The 25,261-nt window shown below is 45.0% G+C and overlaps 2 protein-coding genes across 2 annotated transcripts; both read right to left on the bottom strand.

The window, feature by feature from the left end:
• Positions 1–5,500: 5,500 nt before the first annotated feature.
• LOC124694800 lies at positions 5,501–16,967 on the bottom strand. The gene is made up of 4 exons (XM_047227743.1): positions 16,091–16,967; positions 15,266–15,347; positions 6,430–6,573; positions 5,501–5,678 (listed from the first exon to the last, which is right to left on the bottom strand). The coding sequence occupies exons 1-4, from the start codon at positions 16,965–16,967 to the stop codon at positions 5,501–5,503; spliced, it is 1,281 nt and encodes a 426-aa protein (XP_047083699.1).
• Positions 16,968–19,710: 2,743 nt separating this feature from the next.
• LOC124695971 lies at positions 19,711–21,318 on the bottom strand. The gene has a single exon (XM_047228767.1). It carries the CDS (start codon positions 21,301–21,303, stop codon positions 19,987–19,989), a length of 1,317 nt encoding a protein of 438 aa, XP_047084723.1. The 5' UTR covers positions 21,304–21,318; the 3' UTR covers positions 19,711–19,986.
• Positions 21,319–25,261: the final 3,943 nt, after the last annotated feature.

Here is a 25,261-nt window from a genome sequence, read left to right as displayed (position 1 = left end):
CAACAATGCTTATAGGAACAACTCTGGTAATAACTATAGGCCATATCCTTCTGCTAATGGTAATGATTATGGTAATACTTATGGTAGATATGAGGAAAGGATGCTAGAAATTGAAAGATCCACTAAAAACTTTATGCAATCACAATATGAGCAAAATCAATTGTTTACTAAAACTATGAATGAACAATCTACCTTGTTGAAAAATATAGGAAATCAACTTGAAAACTTGAATAGGGAGATTTTTGGTCTGCAAACTAAAATTTCAAATGTCGAAACCCGAATCTCATACATGTCTGCATCACAATCTTCTTTAATTAATAAAATGGCTGCTAAACCTGATGATATTGATAATAAGATTACTACTACAGCAAATGCCATCCAAGTTAGAACTAATGAGAATATAAGATTAATGGATGAACTGCGTGCTAGGTGGGATAGAGAAGAAAATGAAAAACTAGCTAAAGAGAATAATGTAGCTAAAGTTTGGACTATTACCACCACTAGTAATGCTAATTCTTCACATGTTGCTGCACCTCCTACTATCAATGGTAAAATAATTGGTGTTGGCAATGTTTCTACTCCTAGTGCAAAGCGAACAAAACTGCCTGAAACTGCTAAAACTGCTGAAACTGCTTGTGATAAAACTCGCTGAAATTTTTTCCAACCTTGGGAACAATGATCCCATTGCTGTAGCTCATAATGATTTAGATTTTGATGATTGCCACATCTCTGAAGTTATAAAGTTCTTACAAAAACTTGCTAAAAGTCCTAATGCTAGTGCTATAAATTTAGCCTTTACAAAACATATTACAAATGCTCTCATAAAAGCTAGAGAAGAGAAACTAAAACTTGAAACTTCTATTCCTAGAAAGTTAGAAGATGGTTGGGAGCCCATCATTAAAATGAAATTCAATAACTTTGAATGTAATGCTTTATGTGATCTTGGTGCAAGTATTTCTGTTATGCCTAAAAAGATTTATGATATGCTTGACTTGCCACCATTGAAGAATTGTTATTTGGATGTTAATCTTGCCGATAATGTTAAAAAGAAACCTTTGGGGAGGATTGATAATGTGCATATTACGGTTAACAATAACCTTGTCCCCGTTGATTTTGTTGTCTTGGATATCGAATGCAATGCATCTTGTCCTATTGTATTGGGAAGACCTTTTCTTCGAACCGTTGGTGCTGTTATTGATATGAGGGAAGGTAATATTAAATATCAATTTCCTCTCAAGAAAGGTATGGAACACTTCCCTAGAAAGAGAATGAAGTTGCCTTTTGATTCTATTATTAGAACAAGTTATGATGTTGATGCTTCTACTCTCGATGTTACTTGATTTGCACTTTCTGCGCCTAGCTGAAAGGCGTTAAAGAAAAGCGCTTATGGGAGACAACCCATGTTTTTACTACAGCAATTTTTTGTTTTGTTGAGTCTTGGAAGTTGTTTACTACTGTAGCAACCTCTCCTTATCATGTTTTTGTGCCAAGTAAAGTTTCTATGTCAAAGTTGATGTTATATTTGGGATCGCTGCGCAGAAACAGCATTGCTGTCTGTCACGAATCTGGGCACAGGCCTCTGTAGAAAATTCGAAAAAATCTGCCAATTTACGAGCGTGATCCTCAGATATGTACGCAACTTTCATTAGTTTTGAGTTTTTCCATTTGAGCAAGTCTGGTGCCAGCTTTAAATTCGTCTTTACGGACTGTTCTGTTTTTGACAGATTCTGCCTTTTATTTCGCATTGCCTCTTTTGCTATGTTGGATTCATTTCTTTGATCCATTAATGTCCAGTAGCTTTATGCAATGTCCAGAAGTGTAAAGAATGATTGTGCCACCTCTGAATGTGTGAATTATTAATTGTGCACTAACCCTCTAATGAGTTTGCTTGAAGTTTGGTGTGAAGGAAGTTTTCAAGGGTCAAGAGAGGAGAATGATATACTATGATCAAGAGGAGTGAAAGCTCTAAGCTTGGGGATGCCCCCGTGGTTCACCCCTGCATATTTTAAGAAGACTCAAGCGTCTAAGCTTGGGGATGCCCAAGGCATCCCCTTCTTCATCGACAACATCATCAGGTTCCTCCCCTGAAACTATATTTTTATTCAATCACATCTTGTGTTCTTTACTTGGAGCGTCGGTTTGTTTTGTTTTTGTTTTGTTTGAATAAAATGGATCCTAGCATTCACTTTGTGGGAGAGAGACACGCTCCGCTGTTGCATATGGACACATATGTCCTTAGGCTTTACTCATAATGTTCAAGGCGAAGTTTCTTCTTCGTTAAATTGTTATATGGTTGGAATTGGAAAATGCTACATGTAGTAACTCTAAAATGTCTTGGATAATGTGATACTTGGCAATTGTTGTGCTCATGCTTAAGCTCTTGCATCATATGCTTTGCACCCATTAATGAAGAAATACATAGAGCTTGCTAAAATTTGATTTGCATATTTGGTCTCTCTGAGGTCTAGATAATATCTAGTATCGAGTTTTGAACAACAAGGAAGACGGTGTAGAGTCTTATAATGTTTACAATATGTCTTTTATGTGAGTTTTGCTGCACCGGTTCATCCTTGAGTTTGCTTCAAATAACCTTGCTAGCCTAAACCTTGTATCGAGAGGGAATACTTCTCATGCATCCAAAATCCTTGAGCCAACTACTATGCCATTTGTGTCCACCATACCTACCTACTACATGGTATTTCTCCGCCATTCCAAAGTAAATTGCTTGAGTGCTACCTTTAAAATTCCATCATTCACCTTTGCAATATATAGCTCATGGGACAAAATAGCCTTAAAAACTATCGTAGTATTGAATATGTACTTATGCACTTTATATTTTATTAAGTTGCTTGTTGTGCGATAACCATGCTTCGGGGAACGCCATCAACTATTGTTGAATATCATGTGAGTTGCTATGCATGTCCGTCTTGTCTGAAGGATCTATCATTTTAGTGGTTGGAGCATGCAAAATTGTTAGAGAAGAACATTGGGCCGCTAACTAAAGCCATGAATCATGGTTGAAGTTTCAGTTTTGGACATACATCCTCAATCTCATATGAGAATAATAATCATTGCTACATGCTTATGCATTTAAGAGGAGTCCATTATCCGTTGTCCATGTTGTCCCGTATGGATGTCTAAGTTGAGAATAATCAAAAGCGAGAAATCCAAAATGCGAGCATTCTCCTTAGACCTTTGTACAGGCGGCATGGAGGTACCCCTTTGTGACACTTGGTTGAAACATGGCATGCAAAGACCCGGTAGTCCAAGCTAAGTAGGACGAGGTGCGGGCACTATTAGTATACTATGCATGAGGCTTGCAACTTGTAAGATATAATTTACATAACTCATATGCTTTATTACTACCGTTGACAAAATTGTTTCATGTTTTCAAAATAAAAGCTCTAGCACAAATACAGCAATCGATGCTTTCCTCTTTGAAGGACCTTTCTTTTACTTTTTTGTTGAGTCAGTTTACCTATCTCCCTCCACCTTAAGAAGCAAACACTTGTGTGAACTGTGCATTGATTCCTACATACTTGCATATTGCACTTGTTATATTACTTTATGTTGACAATATCCATGAGATATATATGTTATAAGTTGAAAGCAACCGCTGAAACTTAATCTTCCTTTGTGTTGCTTCAACACCTTTACTTTGATTTATTGCTTTATGAGTTAACTCTTATGCAAGACTTATTGATGCTTGTCTTGAAGTACTATTCATGAAAAGTCTTTGCTTTATGATTCACTTGTTTACTCATGTCATTACTTTTGTTTTGATCGCTGCATTCATTACATATGTTTACAAATAGTATGATCAAGATTATGATGGCATGTCACTTCGAAATTATCTTTGTTATCGCTTTACCCGCTCGGGACGAGCGGAACTAAGCTTGGGGATGCTGATACGTCTCCAACGTATCGATAATTTCTTATGTTCCATGCCACTTTATTGATGATACCTACATGTTTTATGCACATTATATGTCATATTTATGCATTTTCCGGAACTAACCTATTAACAAGATGCCGAAGAGCCGCTTGTCATGTTCTCGCTGTTTTTGGTTTCGAAATCCTAGTAAGGAAATATTCTCGGAATTGGACGAAATCTTCGCCCAGGGTCCTATTTTTGCACGAAGCTTCCAGAAGACCGAAGAGATAACGAAGTGGGGCCACGAGGTGGCCATACCACAGGGCGGCGCGGCCTGGCCCCTGGCCGCGCCACCCTGTCATCTGGGCCCCTCGTGTGGCCCCCAGACCTACCCTTCCGCCTACTTAAAGCCTCCGTCGCGAAAACCCCAGTACCGAGAGCCACGATACGGAAAACCTTCCGCGAGACGCCGCCGCCGCGAATCCCATCTCGGGGGATTCGGGAGATCGCCTCCGGCACCCTGCCGGAGAGGGGATTCATCTCCCGGAGGACTCTACACCGCCATGGTCGCCTCCGGAGTGATGAGTGAGTAGTTCACCCCTGGACCATGGGTCCATAGCAGTAGCTAGATGGTCGTCTTCTCCTTGTTGTGCTTCATTGTTGGATCTTGTGAGCTGCCTAACATGATCAAGATCATCTATATGTAATTCTATATGTTGTGTTTGTCGGGATCCGATGGATAGAGAATACTATGATTATGGTGATTATCAATCTATTGTTTATGTGTTGTTTATGATCTTGCATGCTCTCCGTTATTAGTAGAGGCTCGGCCAAGTTTTTACTCTTAACTCCAAGAGGGAGTATTTATGCTCGATAGTGGGTTCATGCCTTCATTGACACCTGGGACAAGTGATGTAAAGTTCTAAGGTTGTGATGTGCTGTTGCCACTAGGGATAAAACATTGATTCTATGTCTAAGGATGTAGTTGTCGATTACATTACGCACCATACTTAATGCAATTGTCTCGTTGCTTTGCAACTTAATACCGAATGGGGTTCGGATGATAACCTCGAAGGTGGACTTTTTAGGCATAGATGCAGTTGGATGGCGGTCTATGTACTTTGTCGTAATGCCCAATTAAATCTCACTATATTTATCATATCATGTACATGCATTGTTATGCCCTTCTCTATTTGTCAATTGCCCGACTGTAATTTGTTCACCCAACATGCTTTTATCTTATGGGAGAGACACCTCTAGTGAACTCGTGGACCCCGGTCCTATTCTTTACATAGCATACAATTTATCGCAATACTTGTTTACTCGTTTTCTTTGCAAACATCTTCCACTCGATACGCTTAATCCTTTGTTACAAGCAAGCCGGTGAGATTGACAACCTCACTGTTTCGTTGGGACAAAGTACTTGGGTTGTGTTGTGCGAGTTCCACGTTGGCGCCGAATCCCCGGTGTTGCGCCGCATCACATTTCGCCACCATCAACCTTCAACGTGCTTCTTGGCTCCTACTGGTTCGATTAAACCTTGGTTTCTTTCTGAGGGAAAACTTGCTACTGTGCGCATCATACCTTCCTCTTGGGGTTCCCAACGAACGTGTGAGTTACACGCCATCACCGACGCACGCCGCTGAGGATGTCTTCGGGGCAGAGGAAGATGGAGGGGTCGCGCCTCGCTGCTGAATCTCGCCCGGATGCTGAATCTCGACCCCTTACCCTCTGAATCTCAAGCTTCACATGGTCGAGGAAGGCGGGCAGTGAAGAAGAAACTGAAAAGTTTAGATTTTTAGAACTGAAGATTGCATGTAGTACAACGATGTGATGCATGATGCTCTTATGTCCAGAGAGCAAGCTACAATTTTAGAGAAGAAGGGGAATTTCAGAAATGAACTTGTTATGTGGGTATGCTTGTATGGATATCTCATGTGTGTAATGTTGTAATGTACTGAACCTGTAATCTTCAACCTGTTGCTGAACCTCTTATCTGGATGACAATAAGAATAAGAAATTGAGATGCTCTTTACCGCATATAACAGTGAGAGTGTTCTACGGGTTGAAGCATGAGAAATTTTAAACAACATATTGGCTACAATCGGGTGCTTTTATGGCTCAAATGTGGGAGCCTATATAGAATGATCACAACAATTTGAGTGCATTTGTACACTAAATCTGAGGACATATATACACTACAATAAAAGTTCACTGTCATATATCACAAAGTGACCTATCATAGAACTTCAATTTGACACTAGTGACAAAATTGAGACCAAAAAGGTGACAAAATTGGAAATTGACTACTCTTGTCCATGTCCACCTTCATTGCCACATAAGTACCACTTCAACCTCCCGCGTTTTGGCACAGATTCTGTCACTACCTCAGACATTGGAATTGTTTGAATTCTTCAAATTTGCACATTGGCAGAAGATTGACTAGCTCCATCAATTGATTGAGAACTTGATTGTCCAGCTCCATCATATGATCTCTTTTGCTTCTTATTTGGTGGAACAAAAGGCCTATGTTGCTGCCTTGGTTGGACGCGTACCAGAGCTTGATGTTGGGCATGTCCTCGAGCTTGCTGCTAGGCACGTCCTGGAGCTTAGTTCTTGGCAATACTTTTCTTCTCGACATAGAGCATATGTTTCTGTTGCTGTTGCGCATGCTTTTGCTGAGCAGAAGAGCTAGCTTCCTATAACAAACATTGTATGAGTCAGAGAAGTAGAAGAAAATTTTATGCATTATTGAATGACAAAATAAATAGTTGAAGAATTCCTAACTGGGTTGGTGCTTTATCTATTTTTTTTGCTACTTCATTTGGATGCTTTCTTCTGTTGCGCACATTCAGTCACAACATCTGGATTACCATTGCACTTTCTTTTGTTATGGTTTTCAGATCCACACATTGAGAATCTTTGAATGCAGCCTTTTATTGATAATTTGTTGCCTTTAGGCTTCTCCTGCTCTTCCCTTCTTTCTCTCTGTCTTAGGCCTTCCTGGCATTTTCATTTTAACCGGTGGGAAAGGCCTAGGATTTGTAGCTACTGGCCAGCTCTCCTTTCCCTCTACTGGTTCCAATACATGGCTATCTACCTGGTCATACACATCTATCATGTAACAAGGAGCAATGTAACCATCCAAGTTCTTGTGTACAGTGTAGATAGCACTTATAGCATAGCAACATGGAAAACAAGATAGATCCCAATATCTGCAGTTGCATGTTTGTCTCTCCAAGTTAACAACGAACCTTCTCCAAGTCCCTTCCGTTACTTCAAATCCTTTAGTGCCATTGTACAAAACTTGGCAGATGTTTGATCTTTTCACATTCAACTTCAGTTTCTTGAATATGTAGGGCATATTGTACCAGACCATACTTTTGAATTTTCCTTATTCTCTGCAATTCTAGCCATCACCTTTCTCCTGATGATTTCCATGGAAGAAATAATTGGATAAAATCTCGATCTCATGATTGCGTTGTTGAATGACTCACACATATCATTTTCGACAGAATCACAGTAGGAACCAAGCCTAAAAAAATGCTCTACACTAATGTTTAGGAGCAGTTTTCATCTATCCTTTGCACCCTGGGTTGTCTTGTGTGCTAGCTTGGCCTTGTTGTATTTGAACTAGATCTTATCACATGATTTAGCACAAGCCCAAACAATTTCTAGAAAATATCTTGTCTCGGTGCAATTTTCTCCAATTTGCATAAATATGCCTTGCACATTTTCTGTGTTCTTCCTCTGGGATTATCTCACTAACTGTCTTAATAAGGCCCTTCTGCTGATCAGAAATGATATCCCATCCATCACCTTGGTTATTTATTTGTATGTCTTTTTGAAGGAGTGACAAAAAGCAATACCAGTTGTCATGATTTTCTCCCTCAACTCTAGCCCATGTAATTGGATACATTTGGTTGTTTGGATCTCTGCCAATTGCATACAAGAGTTGCCTACTTACTGCACCTTTTAGGAAACAACCATCAAACCCAACAATTCTTCTACAGCCAGCTAGAAACCCTCTTTTGCAACCATCAAGGCAGACATACATCTTTTCAAACACTGGTTTGTTAGTCACATCATGATTTAGAGTAACTGTCACTGTGCTTCTAGGGTTGCTTCTGACTAGTTCAAGATGGTAGTCAAACACTCAGGAAAATTCTCCATTTGTTGAATCAACAATCCTCTCCATCACTAGCTTCTTTGCTCGTTTGCATTTGGATGCACTGACATCAGCTAACAAGTCTTCTAACACAACCTCCTGCATCTTCTCTATTTTCCAACCAGGGTTATCTTTGATCTCTCTGAAATATTTCTCTGCAATTACTGTACTAGTAACCAGTCTGTTGTCCCTTATTTGTAAGCAAGTATGTACATTGTTGTACACACCCACAGTGAACCATTGTGACCTATTGGGAACAAGTGATCCGTAAATTCTCCATTTGCAAGACGGCCAACTGCATATTGCCGACACTCTGTTTCTCTCAACCTTTGGAAATAATAAGTGATGGGAATGCTTTAATCCATAATTTACTACAGCTTGTGTGAATTCTCTGTTATCATGGAAAGCCTGCCCAAGCAAAAACTCTTTCACATTTGCACTCTCATCATACACTCTATGTTTTGTCCTCCTTGTTCTCACATTTCCTTCGATCTCCATCACTTTCTTCATCATATGACAATTCATCTTCGTTTTCGAAGCACTCACTACCATCATCTTGATCTGGCTTCACATTTTCTGGAACAATGAATTCTTCAGGAACCTTTGTTGTTTTCACCTCATCCTCTCCCAACATTTTTCATCTCACTCTATTCTTCAACTCCAGTGCTTGTTGTCGGTAACAGATTGCCTCATCATCATTGCACTCCTATCATCACTATCTACTTCATGAACACCATTGTACTCTTTGAGCTCTCTCCACAATCTTCTTCTCCATGTGCACTGCTCTTTATATTTTCCCTGCCTTTTCCCTTAATTGGTGCCCTCACAAATAGCAATTTTATTGATATCCTTTGCTCTACATTCTCTGCTTCAATGACCATTTCTGAAATTCCTACGGTTTGGTGCTCATGTTGATGCTCACGTTGATGATGCTCATGCTCAAGTTGATGCTCAACCTGATGCTCTACTTGATTCTCTACTTGATGATGCCCACGATCAATTGGATGGTGTCCATGTGCAACTTCTTGGTGATCAACTCCATTTTCTTCTTCCGAACTGTCAAATGTGGCATTGTCTGGCAACTTTGCATAGATGTCGACATAACCATCAACAACTCTAGTGGCCTACCTAGCCATTGAGTTCACTGTTGTATTGTCATCCAGACTACACAAACAGTTGCAATTGTGCTTCCTAGCAATTAGTCGCCAAGACAACCGTGTCGCCTGCAAATCTTCATATGAAATACTGACATGATCAGACAAGTGCCTCTTCAATTGTCTCAGTGACAACTTGGAAACTGACACTATTGAGAAGCTACTCCTTCCACCGATGTGTTGCCAATCATTCCCAACATATTCCAACTTCCCACGATGATGAAATCGAACGCATAAACTCTCTACAAAAAAGAGAAGAACAATGCAAATTTTGGTACAACCCATATGGCACAAGAAAAATAGCTCAAGTGTGACATAGAAAATCTCCCAGGCAAAGAAAAATTTGCAAGTCCAGTACATAGTCAAGCCAAAAATATAGTCTCTAGAAAATTTGCATGTACAACACAAAAGAAAATGTAGCCCAAGTGTGACATAGAAAATATCCCAGCCATCATATACATATCCCAGCCACAGAAAAAAAGTAGCCCAAGCACACTACCATCTATTCTCTGATGTCTTACAACTGAAATGATGAGCAAAGGACATCAGGGGTCCTTTTTTCAGTGCAACACAGGAAAGCACCCTCTTCACCATCTACATCTTGATATCTAATGGTGTAACACAGAAACACGCAAAATAGTTCCTCCTAATCACCTGAATACCAAAACATACTGCAGTTGGATACATAATAGTCTCATATATCCACTTCAGACAAACAAAGTTGTAGAATCAATGCAGCACAAACAAAAGTACAACCGCAAATTAAGTACCATGATCGAGCACGACTTCGATGGTCTTGGATTTGCCACTGCTCCTCGTCCTTCCCCTTCACGGCACTGAACTGTCAAAACCCATGGGTTTTTCGGTCCAACATAATCTAAACTATAAATCCCACACGATAGGCAGGCGAAACAAGCAGAACGAACCCTAGAAACTACCCCAAATCCAAGCCCCCAATTTTCATCCCCAAATCGACTCGGCGTCAAGCCCGTGCTCTCTCAGTCCGTCCATCCTTGAGTCCTCGAAAGAGGGAAAATAGTATCTTTTTTTTGGGGGGAGGGGAACGCACCTCGACTGGTTCAAGGACCGCCCTCAAATCAGCAGAAGGCGACGCTGATAATCAGAGCATCGACGGGAAAGAGAAGCAGACCAGCAGACCAGCACGGCGAAGCGGAGGAAGGGCGCATCGACAGGAAGGAGAAGCAGAGGAAGCTTCGCGTTGGTGCGACCGGACCAGGTGCGATCGGACGAGGTGCGACCGAACCGGAGCAATGCCGCTACTTCAAACTGCTAAACTGGGCTGAAACCGCCTATAGAGGCAGTTTAGATGGTAAAATAGAACCTAGAGTTAAGTGTTCCACCTGAAACCTAGGGGGTTGTCTGTCCGAAAGCTGAAACCTGGGGGGGTTATGTGGACTTCTTTCTCCGGCCTCACATAGATGACTGTGTGCTAAGGGTGGCACGGCATCATGTGAGAGTCACACGGCACCGGATGGAGCGCCCTAAGCAGATGCTTCCGGCCAGTAGGCTTCGGACCTCATAGACATCTACGTCCTTGGGATTGCGGGGCTGGCAGCAACCGCGAGCGGCTCAGTGCCGGCCGATCCTCCTCGTTGTTCCCTATCTCCTGGCCAGCCTTACCGACATACTCGTGTCCAATTTGCAGCAGCCACACGGTTGGCTTACTATAGGAGGACGTGAGATCGAGTGTGAGGAGCTACTCAACTTGCCAGTGTCCACTTACAGATGCACTCTCTCTTGCCTCCGACGACCAGAGGCACCGCCAGCTCACGTGCCGTGTAGATTAGGCCTCTCGGCTACCCAGACTGACAACCTGAGAGGCAACCCTGCCCCGGCCTAGCTGCAGGTTAGCGTGAGACTGCTGCTGCTCCCAACTATATTTGTCAATGTGTTTCTGCCATTGGAAAAGGTATAAATCCTTCATTTAATTGTTAGTTTCTTGTCATGTGAATTCTCGTGGTCTTGTAATAGTCCTTCATGGATGTTTGTGTAATCAGTTGCACTAGCGGCTAGCTAGCTATTGGTCTCGTGCTGGACGGATCATATGACATAAACGGTATGTATGCACCCAAAGTGAAGCTACTCACCTCTAGTAGTACTAAAAGTTTGATTGCTTAAGTTTACTTGAGTTGGATTAATCTACCGTTCTAAACTGTGAGGTCATATTTTATTCACGTGTTCATTGTGTTCTTTATCTTTTTGTTTTGTTCTTGGGTGATGATGATAATAGTAGTGATCTGTTTTTGAAGATTTTTATATGAACATTTTACTCAGTCACCTGAAATGAAAATTTTCCCCTTTATGTTCTTGAATTTGTAGGACCCCGTAACTTGCAATTCTGAGTTTAAATGCACTCCTAATAATCTAGACATGTTATATTTGTAGTGTTTTTTGGACCGGATCTTTTCTTAGGAGGCCTTGCACTGCTAGCTCCTCACCAATGAGGAGATGATTGTTATGACCTCATCGAGAGGTTTGTCTGCGACTAGTTTTGAAGCATTTGTGAATTTTGGTGCGACAAACTGTGTTGATTAGCTTTTGGCACAACTAAGATCTAGGTCATCGACAACATGTTGCGGACATATGGCTTCAGCATTAGAGGAGCACTTTTACATTTTATTTTTGTAGAGTATCTATGGTATTGCCATTTTACATATACAACCATGATATGAAGCTTATACAAGCCTTTTTTCTGTCTTTCGGTCTCCGTATTTGTTTCTTCACTTCAAAGTATTTCGTATATTGTACTCATGTAATTCATTCTCTTGGTCATTAGTAACTAGTCCCTCTAATAATTGTGTATATGGGAAGTATTTCTTATTTCAACTATGGGGTAACACTTAGTTTTCTTGTTGCATCCTGATTAGATTCAACTCTTTGCCGATTTTATTATGCTCTCATCTGGATCTTATTTGTCCGTTTGTTTGTTTTTACTGACTTCTGTCTATTTGCACTTCTCCTATTAATGTCTATTTGCATTGTGTAGGTTGTACAACATGAATAAAATTGTGAACTTCTTCAAGAAGCTGACAAAATACCAGATTCCAGGATGTGAGGAGTAAGTGAAATTTCCTCATTTTTTTGGTCAACTAGAATTTTCTCATCTGTTGATCTACTTTGTTTTAGTCCTCACACACAGTTTATCTACACATGTCAGTTACCACTTCAACTACAAGCTGAATGCAAGAGTGAATGTGTACACAGAGAAGAGAAAGGAATGCAATCATGGTTGACGATGTCCTGAATGATTTGTCAAAGTTGCTTAATTACGTTGTTCTAACTTTCTCGATTTTTATTTCAACTATCTCTTTCTTTATTTTCTAGATCTCTATTTTTTCCTTATTCAATCTTTTCATTTTGCCTTTGTAGTTTCTCATTCTTTCCTTAGTCTTTAGTCATATGTTTCAGTATTCAGTCTATTTCTTTGTCCTTAGTTTTCAATCATGAGTTTTCCAATTCTTATTCTCAGTTACTTTTATTAGTCTTCCAGTCTCTTAGATTTTTAGTGGCTTAGTTTCTCAATTAGCCTCAGTTTTCAGTCTCTCTTTGTTTAGTATTTTTTTTATTCAGTTGCAGTCTATTTTCTTCGGGCTCTCATCAATTCAGCCACTTATTTTTCGGCATTTCACTCAGTAACTTAGTTTTTCAGTTGTTTTCTTTTAGTCATGTCATCTGTGTATATCCTCAGTTTTCACTTTTTGGTATTCAATCAATATATATTTTTAGATCATGTTCTATCTTTGTTAAGTTCATCATTTTTTAGTACTTCATTCCTCAAGGTTTTTATTTTCTATTGTTAGGTTCATCAGTCCTTCTTCAGTCTTTACTTTCCCGTTCTTCAATTGCCGCTCACTCTTGAGTCTCTCAGTATCCAACAACTCTCCACTAACTCATTTATCAGTTTTTAGTGCTTCTTTCCCTAGGACTCACCCTCTTCATTATCTCACTCTTTGTGGACTCTTTGCTAACTCTTAATATTTATGTTTATTCTCGATCTTTATTTGCATTAACTATCTTCAGTTTTTGATGCTTCTTTCTTCAATCTCTGTGTCTTCAGCAACATTTCAATGGCTCTTTCTTCATTTTTAACGAAAAATGAGAATATGGCGGAAGATTTCAAGATTGATTTAAGGATACTTTTGCCATAGACCGGAGGGGAGATCTAAGAGTGGATGCTTGTTGCGTTCTACATGGAATATCAATGTGCAGACCTTTGTCCACACATGTATTTTTTTCATTTAGTCCAAGTGTTTGTATTCATTTATTGAATTCTTTTCACCAGGATCTTGTTTTCTTCTTTTTGCAGTTCAAGTATTTATTTTCTGGCATCCATCAAGATAGGCTATCTTTTTTAGTCATAATTTAGGCACTTGTATGCTTTTTTTTGTGAAACACGATACAGACGTAGATGCTCACATATATGCACATACACTCACCTCTATGACCGCACACACGCACAACCTACTCCTATGAGCACTTTCGAGAGACTGCGTCCAAGAAACTTCATCCGACGGAGTTTGTTTTCTTCACACTATTTGCTTCTCTATTGGGTTTGTCCGAGGTCTTGCTTTGAGCATGTGTGCCTATTTGGAAAATAAAGTTTTTTTATTACCGTACTAAGACCCATAACGGATGAATGAATGTGTTTTGAAGTCTTGCTAAGAAAAAAGAATACAGTCAGTTTCATTTTTTGAAGCGTACGTGTATTCTTTATTTTGGTTGAACACTAAAATGTTGTGTTGTGTAGCTAGCGGAGTGCTTGTATGATTTGTTTCTAGGTTAGGTTTGTGAAGGGCATTTCAGGTTATGAGCTTACAGCATTTTTGTTTTATACTAGCCTTTTTGTTTTATACTAGTTAATTATATGTATTGCAACACGAACTTTTGGCTCATGGGTGCTCCCCATCCCTATAGATCTACCGTTCATTATTGCTTTGAGATGGTGCAAAGGAAAAGTAAAGAAAATCTCTCTCGGAATCCATCTACTCAGAACACAAATAAATACGCGAGTCTCTACCTATTCAGCCGGCCAACTACAGTGAATCTTGTGGTGGCATTTATGAGGATACATGAATCCTAAAATCAGGTTGCCCTTCTCCTCCTCCCACCTATGCTCCGGCGAACGATAGATTAGATCTTCAATCCAATTTCTTGGGAGTTCAAAGAAAATTTACATATATGTCAAGGCGTGTAGCTCAATATCCACTCCTGTTGTTGGCAAATAGCTACGCATGGTGTTGTATTTAAATGCCGCTTTGGTAATCTTGGTACATAGAACACTTAATCAGGATAAACCAGAGTACACAACGTACGGACGAAGGTCGGAACAGAAGTACTTAGAGATTACAAGGGATTAATACTAAGCTAAAGCAATGTATAGATACTAGGTAGATGGTGTTTCGGCGATCTCATCATGACTCGTCAACGGATACTAAGCATCCTCTTATCATCACACGATCCTCTGCATGATGAAGAGAAGCTCAGCAAGGTTGGCGAAGGCAAGAAGAAGAATGAGCTCAGGTAGTCTTCCTCCCATCACCAGAAATTGCAGGTCTTGTATTAGACACCAAAATCAGCAAAGGTTGGCGAAGACCAAGGAGAATCTGGGTGGTTCAATAATGGGAGATTGGCCGGTGCAAGGATGCTTACCCACTCGTGTTCACATTTGTAAAAAAAAATGCTTGCTAGGATTCTCCTTGGTCTTCGACACCCACCACTCGACATTGCCATCGCTGTGATACATGCACCTCATCAAAGGGAGTGTAGCAAACTGAACGACGGTGCTGATGATGCGTCCGCTCCGCTCGAGATGTTGGAGGGGGACATGGTGATATTTAGAGAATCCGCACTCGGTGTGCCAAACTTGCTAGGACTGTGCACAAATGTATAGATGAACAAGGGGTTTTATCGACGAAGAACAGAGAGTGTGGAGCCGTGGATGAACAAATAGAGTAATGAAAAAGATGGAGTAATGAAGAAGATGGAGTGCGGGATAAGAGAGCTCTACCCAACGGCTGGATGGACATTTGTGTACCGATACATAATTACAGGTCTGTGGCGCAGTGGGCCGGCAGGGTACGGAACGGAGGTGGGATACGGCAATAGAAACGCCCAATGCAGAGAACTATACCTACAGATTACATCGTGTACATGATGGACCCAGAACAGATGTCGACAATAGACATGGAGGGTGTGGCACCCAAGAACTCCAATGCAATTCCCTTATGTATTGACCTTACAGGTTATGCGTCTTATTTGTTGGCAGCTTCATTATTAAAAAATGTACCCTGTGTTTACATCTGACGTTGGTGTTGGAGTTCGAGAAGCCACCGGTGACATCTCTGCATCGGCGTTGGGGTTCGAAAAGCCACCGGTGGTTGCCAGCGCTGGGGTTCAAGAAAGCCGCCGGCGGTGTTCCGGTTGGACCTCCGTGGGCTTACACCGGGACAGTTCGCGGCGCTGGTGTAGAGCCTAAACCAGAACGTGAGGTTGACCTGCACAGGCTTGTCCGACGTCGAGCAGTACCCCGAGAAGGGCGGGCGTGGCGTGACATGCCAGCTAGTGTTCACCGTCACTAACGCCCGCGGCAACACCTATAGGTACCTGATATATTTGTTCATAAATATTTGTTCATCAGTAGATAATACTAATCGTGTAACTATACTAACTTTGCATTATTCATTAACGCCATTGACATACAACCCAGACAGGTGGACAAAGAGATGAACCAGTACACCATATCTCCAGTCTCCAATACTCAAATGTACTCATAGACTCATAGTAATAAACCTTGATTAACAAAAGAACAACAACAAAGTATTTTGTCGTCAAGAACAAATCGTATGGTCTACAAACAATCGTTGGTATACGTACCTGGACCTATGCTCAGGTAATTGGACAACTCAGAAGGTTGGGCTGGGTCGAAATATCCTTGGAGAGAAAACGGTGCCAATTCGACTAATATCTTCTTTTTCAGGTCAACACTGATCAGCCATGACTTTTTGTCGCCAGATTTTGTTTGACACAACATGTAAAAAATATCATCGCAATCACAGGTCAGGGTCGGGACAGGGAACGCTGCTAGCAGGTTCTTGAGTGGCAACTCTCCTGCATTATTGTCCATCACCTCTGGCAACAACATAGAATGTCTTTGGCCCTCAACCGAGATCTCCTTGTCATAAGCCATGCTCCCTTTGCGCCAGTGGTCCCAAGATATCATTCTGTGCCATGTCATGGCCCTCCAGCCAATTACTTTGGTCTTCGGCAAGCAGTCTGAGTCGTATAGGGTGTCCATGTCATCCAACGACCTTTCATCAGCATCATGTCTCTCATGTTTCTCTACCTCGACAAACTTGATCATACCATTGCAGAAGGAGACGTTCCGAATCGCCCTGGATGACTTGGAGCCCTCCATGTGGCCAGGCATCAGCTGGGGCAATGGGATGAACCGCAGCACGGGCATTTCGTCGAACACGTTGCAGACCGCAATCCCCTTCATAAGATCAACGAATCCCACCATGCCGCCTCCGAGCTGAATCACCTTGGAAGGTGTGATGATCGACACCCCACTCCTGACTTCAGACGATATCTCCACCTGTGGCACCTTACGGGTCCAGGCCCAGGTCCTGGACGAGAATATATGGAGATCATAAACCCAACGCTCCAGCGGTGGTTTGGCCGCACGGGTCGATGCCGCGCGACCGGTACCTTCTTCCACAGCCTCCTTGCCTGCGTCAGCCGCACCAGCCATCATTACCTCGACGCTGCCGGCGGCGCGACCAGCGCAGAGCCACCTTGGCGGATCCGGCGCCACCAGCACCGGCGAGAGGCGCTGGCGCACAGGGACAGTGCCGAAGTAGACGCGGTGGCTGCCGAACTCGATGATGCGGCCGTTCTTGGGGAAGATGCCGCCGTTGGCGAAGCATCCCGCGTTGTCGTTGATGAAATCCATGGAGTAGATGCGCTGCACCAGCGCAGACACGGTCCGCTGGCCGGCGACGTCGAGGATGCCCGCCCGAATGTGAACTCCAGCAAGCGCCACTTCATGCCCCACGGTGGGCGCCAAGATGCCATAGGATGGCTTAAGTTGGGGTCGAATGGACGCTAGAGGATTCGGGGGAGGGTTTGTGATCAGGTAGGATGAACTTTCGGGTGCTTTCCTCAAGAACTTGGCCTAGGCCAGAGGTAGAAGAAGAGAGACACAAGGAAGAACTTGGCCTAGGCCAGAGGTAGAAGAAGAGAGACACAAGGACGAACCCCGTTCTAGATCTTGTCTATTCCATGAACAACAAGGTTACAGGTTTCTGAATACAAGGACTCACATGCCCGCGTATGGGGCGTGCCCCCTCTCCTTATATAGGGGAGAGGGTGGCTTACAGAGGAAGAAACCCTAATGGCATCTTTGACTAGACAAACTACTTTACAAAGTTACTTTAATCATAGATGACACCGGGGTCTTCTTTAATCAGGGAGGCTGACGTCCTCCGGCTTCTTTCAGCGTCATCCTCTTCTTTATCGTCAGGGCTTCGTTTAAAGCTACTTTGCTTAGCTCATTCTTGTCCTCTAGCTCTGAAGAGAATCTTTGACCAGTCCTGCCGACGTGCTACAGTGTGCTTCTTACCGGTAGCCCGGTGTCTTCTCTATCCGGTTCCGGTATACCCCTCCTGGGGATACCGGCTTAGCTTCACTTAGCCAAAGTCTTAACTCCGTGCTCCGGTATAAATATTAAACCGGTATCATGATGGCCTAAACCATCCGGTTTTGGCATGCCTTTGGCATACCGGGGGTCATCCCCCCAACATCATGCTTTAGGTCTAGATGCAGGCTGACATTTGTGGTTGATTCAACAACCTACTTTTGTATCAACCTCTACAAACGTTGTTAATCAATAAAGTTAAGCATGGCTTGCCCAAAAAAACGATTTAGTACAACAAGGCTCTTGAACACAACAAAACATTTAAAAAAATGGAGATAAATAGCTCCCAACAAAACATTCATAAGAATTGAGAGAAATAGTTCCATCGTAAAGAACTCTTCATCGCGAAATGTACCGGAGCAGAGCTAATCCCTAAACGTGTAATTTCGTTTGTTTTACACCCTCAAATCTACAAAACCGGATTAAACACCCATTTAGGCAGTTCTCAAGCTCACATGACATATATTCAGGTTGTTTTGTCTTTATGTTTTTCCTCTTTTTGGCCAAACATTGATACCTGACACAATCTTGATGGGGAAGGCGTCAGGGCTCTCGCTCTCGAGTATGTGAAGCCTTCTACCCCAAGGAGGACATGCTCAGGAATGGCGGTGGCCATCAGTGATACCCGTTACTTCTCTCCTCACCAATGCAAGTTTGTTGCTTCCCTATGTGCAATGTCATCAGCCCAGCTGCTTTTTATCCTAGCACTCCTTTCACATCCAGGAGCCATAAACGGGTGAGCACAAGGCCCCTCAACGGAATCTAAGATCAAAGACCTAATTGTCATCTACTTGGCTTAAAAGCACCTAAATCTACACCACGTCAATTCAAAACCCGACTAAGGGGTGTTTTCTATGGTATTGTATGTCCGGAAGGTGTAAATCAGACCAAGATACATTAGAGTGTGTTTTCATTAGAGGGTGTCATCAATTCACCAACATACATATGATGTGAAATCTACACTTCATTCTTTCTTTTTTTGCTTGTATGAACACTGGAGCTGGCAGAAGATGGCCATGCTGATGAACATATATACGCGACCCCCGACTAGTTTAGGCCACTGGAATATCAAACTCCAGATGATGTTCACCACAGAACATCCAGCGAAAAGGGTATAAGCATCTTCAGTGGCATAGGAGCACACTGACCAATCATCATTGTGCTGGAGACCTCATTTAGCGAGGCAATCTTTAGTCCAAATTATACCATGGGTGGCTTGGTAGTCACATGAAAATTTTATTACAGTGCAGTGGCACCCATGTCTACCAGATTGCCCTGTCCAAAATGCGAATAGGTATTATGGTGGAATGGGCTTTGTTTGCTGATCTGACTGGGGAGCCAGAAGATCCCAACGCCATATACAACTAGGATTGAACTTAACAACCTGGAGAGCTTCTCAGAGATTCAGTAACTGATTGAATACTTTGGATGTTTAATGGGCTTGGCGCTTTAAACGCCAACTTGATAACCTTACTCGGTAGCTAGCAATACTATATTAGTACACTTATAGCTATAGCCTTTTGGGCCACAACTGCTGGCTGTCATCACCTTGCAGTGAACATTCGTATAATGATATCTCTAGTTTGGTCAATTGGTATCCTAAATATGTCAAATGTAAGAACCACACCAACCACACCTGTGGGTAAAGTTGGATTCCAACACATTCTTTACATGAGTTTCACCGAGCTAGCATGATGGCTATGCAGACCTGGTGCTAAGCTCAACAACAACACACAGAAAAAAAAGTAATCAAATAAATATTGTGCATAAGGAGGTCTTTAGACCAACAAACCAAGGATGCATAAGTGTGTTTATTAATTGATTTGCATAGGTAGCTCAAAATGCAACAGAAATTATATTTGTTCATCAGTACATGATAAGCCTGTAACCCTACTGACTTTGCATTATTCGTCAACACCTTGACAGACAACCAAGACCTGTGGACAAGAAGATGAACCACTAAACCATATCTCCAGTCTCCAATACTCAAATGTACTCATAATAATGAACCTTGCTTAACAAAAGAAGAAGAGCAACGACAAAGTAATCTGTCGTTAAGAAGAAATCCTATGATTTACAAACAAGCATTGGTAGAAGTACCTGCAGCTCTGTTCAGGTAAATGGACAATTCAGAAGGTTGGGCCGGGGCGAAGTATCCTTGGAGAGAAAACGGTGCCACTTCGACCAATATCTTCTTTTTCAGGTCAACACTGATGAGCCATGATTTTTTGTCGCCAGATTTTGTTTGACACAACATGTAAACAATATCATCGCGATCACAGGTCAAGGTCAGGACAGGGAAAGATGCTAGCAGGTTCTTGAGTGTCAACTCTCCGGCATTAGGCTCGGGGAACAACATTGAATGTGTTTGGCAGTCAACCGAGATTTCCTTGTCATAAGCCATGCTCCCTTTGCGCCAATGGTCCCAGGAAATCATTCTATACCATGTCATGGCCCTCCAGCCAATTACTTTGGGCTTGGGCAAGCAGTCTGAGTCGTAGAGTGTATCCATGTCATCCAACGTCCTTTCATCAGGACCATGTCTCTCATGTTTCTCTATCTCGACAAACTTGATCATACCATTGCTGTAGGAGACGTTGCGCACCTGCCACGATGACTTGGAGCCCTCCATGTGTCCAGGCATCAGCTGGGGCACTGGGATGAACCGCAGCACGGGCATTTCGTCGAACACGTTGCAGACCGCAATCCCCTTCCAGAGATCAACCCATCCCACCGTGCCGCCTCCGAGCTGAATCACCTTGGAAGGTGTGATGATCGACACCCCACTCCTGACTTCAGACGATATCTCCACCTGCGGCACCTTACGGGTCCAGGCCCAGGTCCTGGACGAGAATATATGGAGATCATAAACCCAACGATCGTCGAACTGGAATGAGTAGTCCAGGGCGGCCAGGACAAAATGCGCGCCGTCGTCGCGGGGCATGAGGGCGATGCCGGACCCCCTGAAGCCGCGCGGATAGGGACCTGGGAGCAGGCGGAGGGCCGGGCGACAGGGGCCGGCCTTGTATATGAAGTACTCCTTGAGGCCCTGCTTGGCGTGGGGGCCGAAGATGAAGACGACGGAGAGGATGAGGAAGTCCTTGTCGGAGCAGTCGACGGTGGGCCTGTCGCAGAAGTCGGAGTCCTTGAGGCCGGGGCAGTGGACGCAGACGTGGGAGACGCCCAGCGGGTCGGTGACGCAGACGGTGAGCCGGACGGTGTGGCCCGTGCTCGAGGAGGCCTCCGCCGTGGTGGCGTTGGTGTGGTCGGCGATGTACGCCACCGGCTCGAGGAGGACCCAGGCGGGCGCGGCGTCGGGGCTCGGGAGCGGCGGGGGCCGGACTGAGGGAGACATGATCTTGTGGATGGCTTCTGTATCAAAATCGAACATCGTGCTCGGCGGCGGCGGCGGCGGCGGCGGCGGCGGCGGCGGGACAGATCGGGGTTTGGGGATCGCGAATTTAGGAAGTCGTCTGGGGTTTTCTCCGTCTGGCGGTGGCGGTGAGGGTGGATCTCTAATCTAGGTTTGGTCAAGCTTCTGTTCAGTCGAAGTTGTTACTGTACCAGATTTCTGTAACGGCGGCGAGGTTCGCGGCGGCCGGCGCATGCGCATGCGCGAGCACCAATTGGGGAAGGGAAGTTCGGGTCTGCTCGAGTGCTCACGGAGACCTGTTAGAGCAACTCTAACACGAGCCTGTAAATCCCGCCGGACCGAACTTTTCCGGCGGATTTACGGATTCAGGCCGAAACAGGCGGCGAAGATCAGCGCTCGAAAACCCCCCCCCCCCGCCGCTCCTCTCCCGCCGCCGCTCCGACGAGCAATCACCGGCGATCGGACGCCGCTCGGCCGCTACGGCCACCACCCCGCCGTCCTAAATGACGCGTGCAACACGCGTGGGTAGGGGCGGCGGCCGATCCGGCGCCGGAAGGGCAAGTCGTCGTCCCCGCGGTTGGGGAAGCGGAGGAGCCCCCCGCTGCCGGCGGGTGCAGCCCGCCGTTGCCGCTGTTGCCCCCCGCCGGCGACGACGACGATGCAGACGGACCGCCTCTGCTCTGCGGGGGAGCCTCCGCGCGGCGGCAATCGAGCCGGCGGCCCTCGTCGCCGCTTAGCAACCGGCGGCGTCGAAAACCCTCCGCCGCCGCCCGGTGACAGAGATAGTCGCCGGGGAATTTAATTTCTAGTCTAATTAGGCCCGTAGTACTTATTTAGGTCCAATGCGGTTGTATTTTGGCACTATTTAGTGTGAATTATGATCGAATTAAGGTTGATCGGATGAAATCGACTGCAATCCCCGTCGATAATTTTCCCGCATCGTTTGATTTTCGCGAGTTCGGTTTGTGTTTACAGTCTGCGCCGTGCCCAAATGCTCGCTCAATTCGTTTTTCGGGAGACTGAACTCCGTTTTTTCGGTTCAGCCAAATACGGGCTCTGTTAGAGATGCTCTTAGGCTGGTCTTCAAATGGGCCAGTATCTTCGTTTCCCCTCCATACTTCTAATCCGGCATTTTGTTTATAGGGCATCTTCAACAGAGCGACGCATGTTCGCGCACGTCCTTTTGCTCCAGTTGAAATGGTCAAAATCGATCGCACGTTCGTTTGCGTCGGAGGTGGCTCCAGCGGCACGATAGATATTTTTCTCGATTTTCCATTTTTTATAACATGAAAATATAATTTACATAGTTGAACACATGGAAAAAACCCTAAACGCCTACGCCTACTGCATCTCCTCGTCGTTGTCGAGCACGATGAGCTCCGGTACCACCCACGATCAGTTGGGAACCGGTGGAACGTACGTCGGGCGCGCCGGCGGTGCTAGAGGTGGAGGAGCCCAGTCCTGTGGTTGTGGCAGAGGTACGGGCGCTCAGGGCAGTGGTGGAGGCGCCCAGGGCTGTGGCGGAGGAGCCCAGGGCTGTGGCGGAGGTTGAGGAGCCCAGGGCTCAGGTGGGGTCCCCCGCGGGTTGTACGGCGGAGGTGGAGGCGGCGGTTGTGGCGTGGCCGAGTCCTGTAGCGCCAATCGTAGGGCTTCATCCTCCGACAGGCTCGGCGGCATGATGCCGGTGGCGTACCGAGGCAGCGGCGGCTGCACAGGTCGGTCGTTCTTCGAGACGAGGACGCCGAGCCTCGCGAACTCGTCGTCCGTCATGTTGTTCGGGTACTCAAACTTGCGGCCCTCGGCCATGGCCAGCTGCCATTGCTGGAAGACAACCGCGACGTAGTCGTCGCTGTCGTCCTTGACCTTCTCGTTGTGGTACGCCAGCGCCTCGATGTAGTCATCGTCGCCGTAGTCATCGTCGTCGTCGTACTGCGCACGCGTCGGCGCATGCTGTCTTCGAGGATGAGGCGGCGGTGGACGGTCGAAGGGAAAGTCTATGTCGCCCATGAAGCACGCCATCCTCCTCCGATCTCTCTCGGACACGAGATACGTGCGCTAGCTGTCGGAGTCGATGGCGTACGCCGGAGCGGCGCGGAGGTCCGGCGGCAGGTACTACCTCCTTCGTCGGATCTCGGTGCTCCTATCTGGCTCGCGCGCATTCACGGGAGGGACGGGCACCCGGCGGTAGCTGAGCCGCCATCCACTAGGCATGTGCACGTCCCTCCAGGCTCGCACGGCGTCCAGTGCGTGTGCATCAGCCTCTCCACGCTGACGGGCAGCGCCACCCTGTTCGAGAGCTCCTCCTTCTTGGTGCCGCTACCGGACGCCTCGAAGTCGTTCTTCTTCTTCCCCATGGAGTTGCGGTTGTGGTGGTGGGAGTGGAGGTGTGGGCGATGGAGGAACGATACCGGTGGACTTTTAAGGCCGGCCGCGCGTGGGAAACGATGCCATTGAAGGCGGCGCAGAAGCCCAGCCGCCGCCCGCAAGTGCGCGCGCAGAAGAGGCAGCCGCAACATTGATGGCAAAGGCTGCGACGTAGACGCGGAAGCGCTGACAGCGCAAGCGATGGCCGCGAAAGCGATGCCCTCGATACAGGCTCGCTGCCAGGCGGGCCCAGTGGAGATGCGAGCGGTCACTTGGTGCGTCCGCGCAGCGTCCGCTGCGACGCATTCCAGGCGCAAATATGCGCCGAGTTTGCGTCGCCGCGAACGGCACGATCACGATGCGTCGCCCCGCTGGAGGTGGTACCAGACGCATTTTCGGGTCGGACGGACGCAAATGGTCGCTTAGCGTCCGTTTGCGTCGCCCCGTTGGAGATGCCCTTAGTTACTCAGTATTATTATTGTCTTATAGTAGTAGCAGATCATACTCAGACCCTCTGTCTGTCAGGGCTGGCCCATAAAATGCAGTAGCACAAACTTTCTTTTATCCTGAGGACGTGGGCATAGCCCAGTGGTTGGGGTCGCAGTGGCGCACCTCAACGACCAGAGTTCGAATCCCGTCAGGAGCGAATTTCTGGAATTCTCACGCCGAGGTCCCGCTTCTACTATATCATTTAGTGTCTAGTTCCTCCTAGCACTAATTCATTATTTTTTTTAAACTTTCTTTTATCCTATAGGGAAGTAGAATTTTTTTTCTTTGTGATGGGCGTACAACAAATTGATTTTGTACGTAACAAATAGGCTCCTAAAAAAATACTTTTCCTAAATAAGAGCTAGCTGTTTTATAACTACTGCACAATTACTTTTTGGAGCGTCCGATTTCTTGTCTCGATCACGAAAGCACTCTGTCCTCCTCGTCCCATTTATCGGAGCTAAGTCAACGAAACATGTTTGAGTCTTGTTTCTCAATTTCATTCATATCATCTTTCTCTCCACTGGCCCACAACTTGCCCAACTCACCTCCTCCAGTTGTGCCACCGCCGCTAACTGTAGTTAGGTGCCCGCGTGCCATCCGACTTTAGAAAGAAGTCCACATACCCCTCCAGGTTTCAGGTTTGCCCCCCTCCAGATTTGAAGTGGAGCGCATACCCCCTGATGGCGCGTGATGCACACGTCCGTTGGGAACCCCAAAAGTAAGGTGTGATGCGCACAACAGTAAGTTTTCCCTCAGAAAGAAACCAAGTTATCGAACCAGTAGAAGATGAAGGCCACGTGAAGGTTGTTGGTGGAGGAGTGTAGTGTGATACGTCTCAAACGTATCTATAATTTTTTATGTTCCATGCTACTTTTATGACAATACTCACATGTTTTATACATACTTTACATCATTATTATGCATTTTCCGGCACTAACCTATTAATGAGATGCCGAAGCGCTAGTTGCTGTTTTCTGCTGTTTTTTGTTTCAGAAATCCTACAAAGAAAATATTCTCGGAATTGGACGAAATCAACGCCCAGGGTATTATATTTCCACGGAGCTTCCAGAAAACCGAATAGCATACGATGTGGGGCCACGAGGGGCCGTAACCATAGGGC

This window comes from Lolium rigidum, chromosome 3 (assembly GCF_022539505.1).
Source record: "Lolium rigidum isolate FL_2022 chromosome 3, APGP_CSIRO_Lrig_0.1, whole genome shotgun sequence".
In the NCBI taxonomy this organism is placed as follows: Eukaryota; Viridiplantae; Streptophyta; class Magnoliopsida; order Poales; family Poaceae; genus Lolium; species Lolium rigidum.
This window is presented reverse-complemented; position numbering and strand designations above follow the sequence as displayed.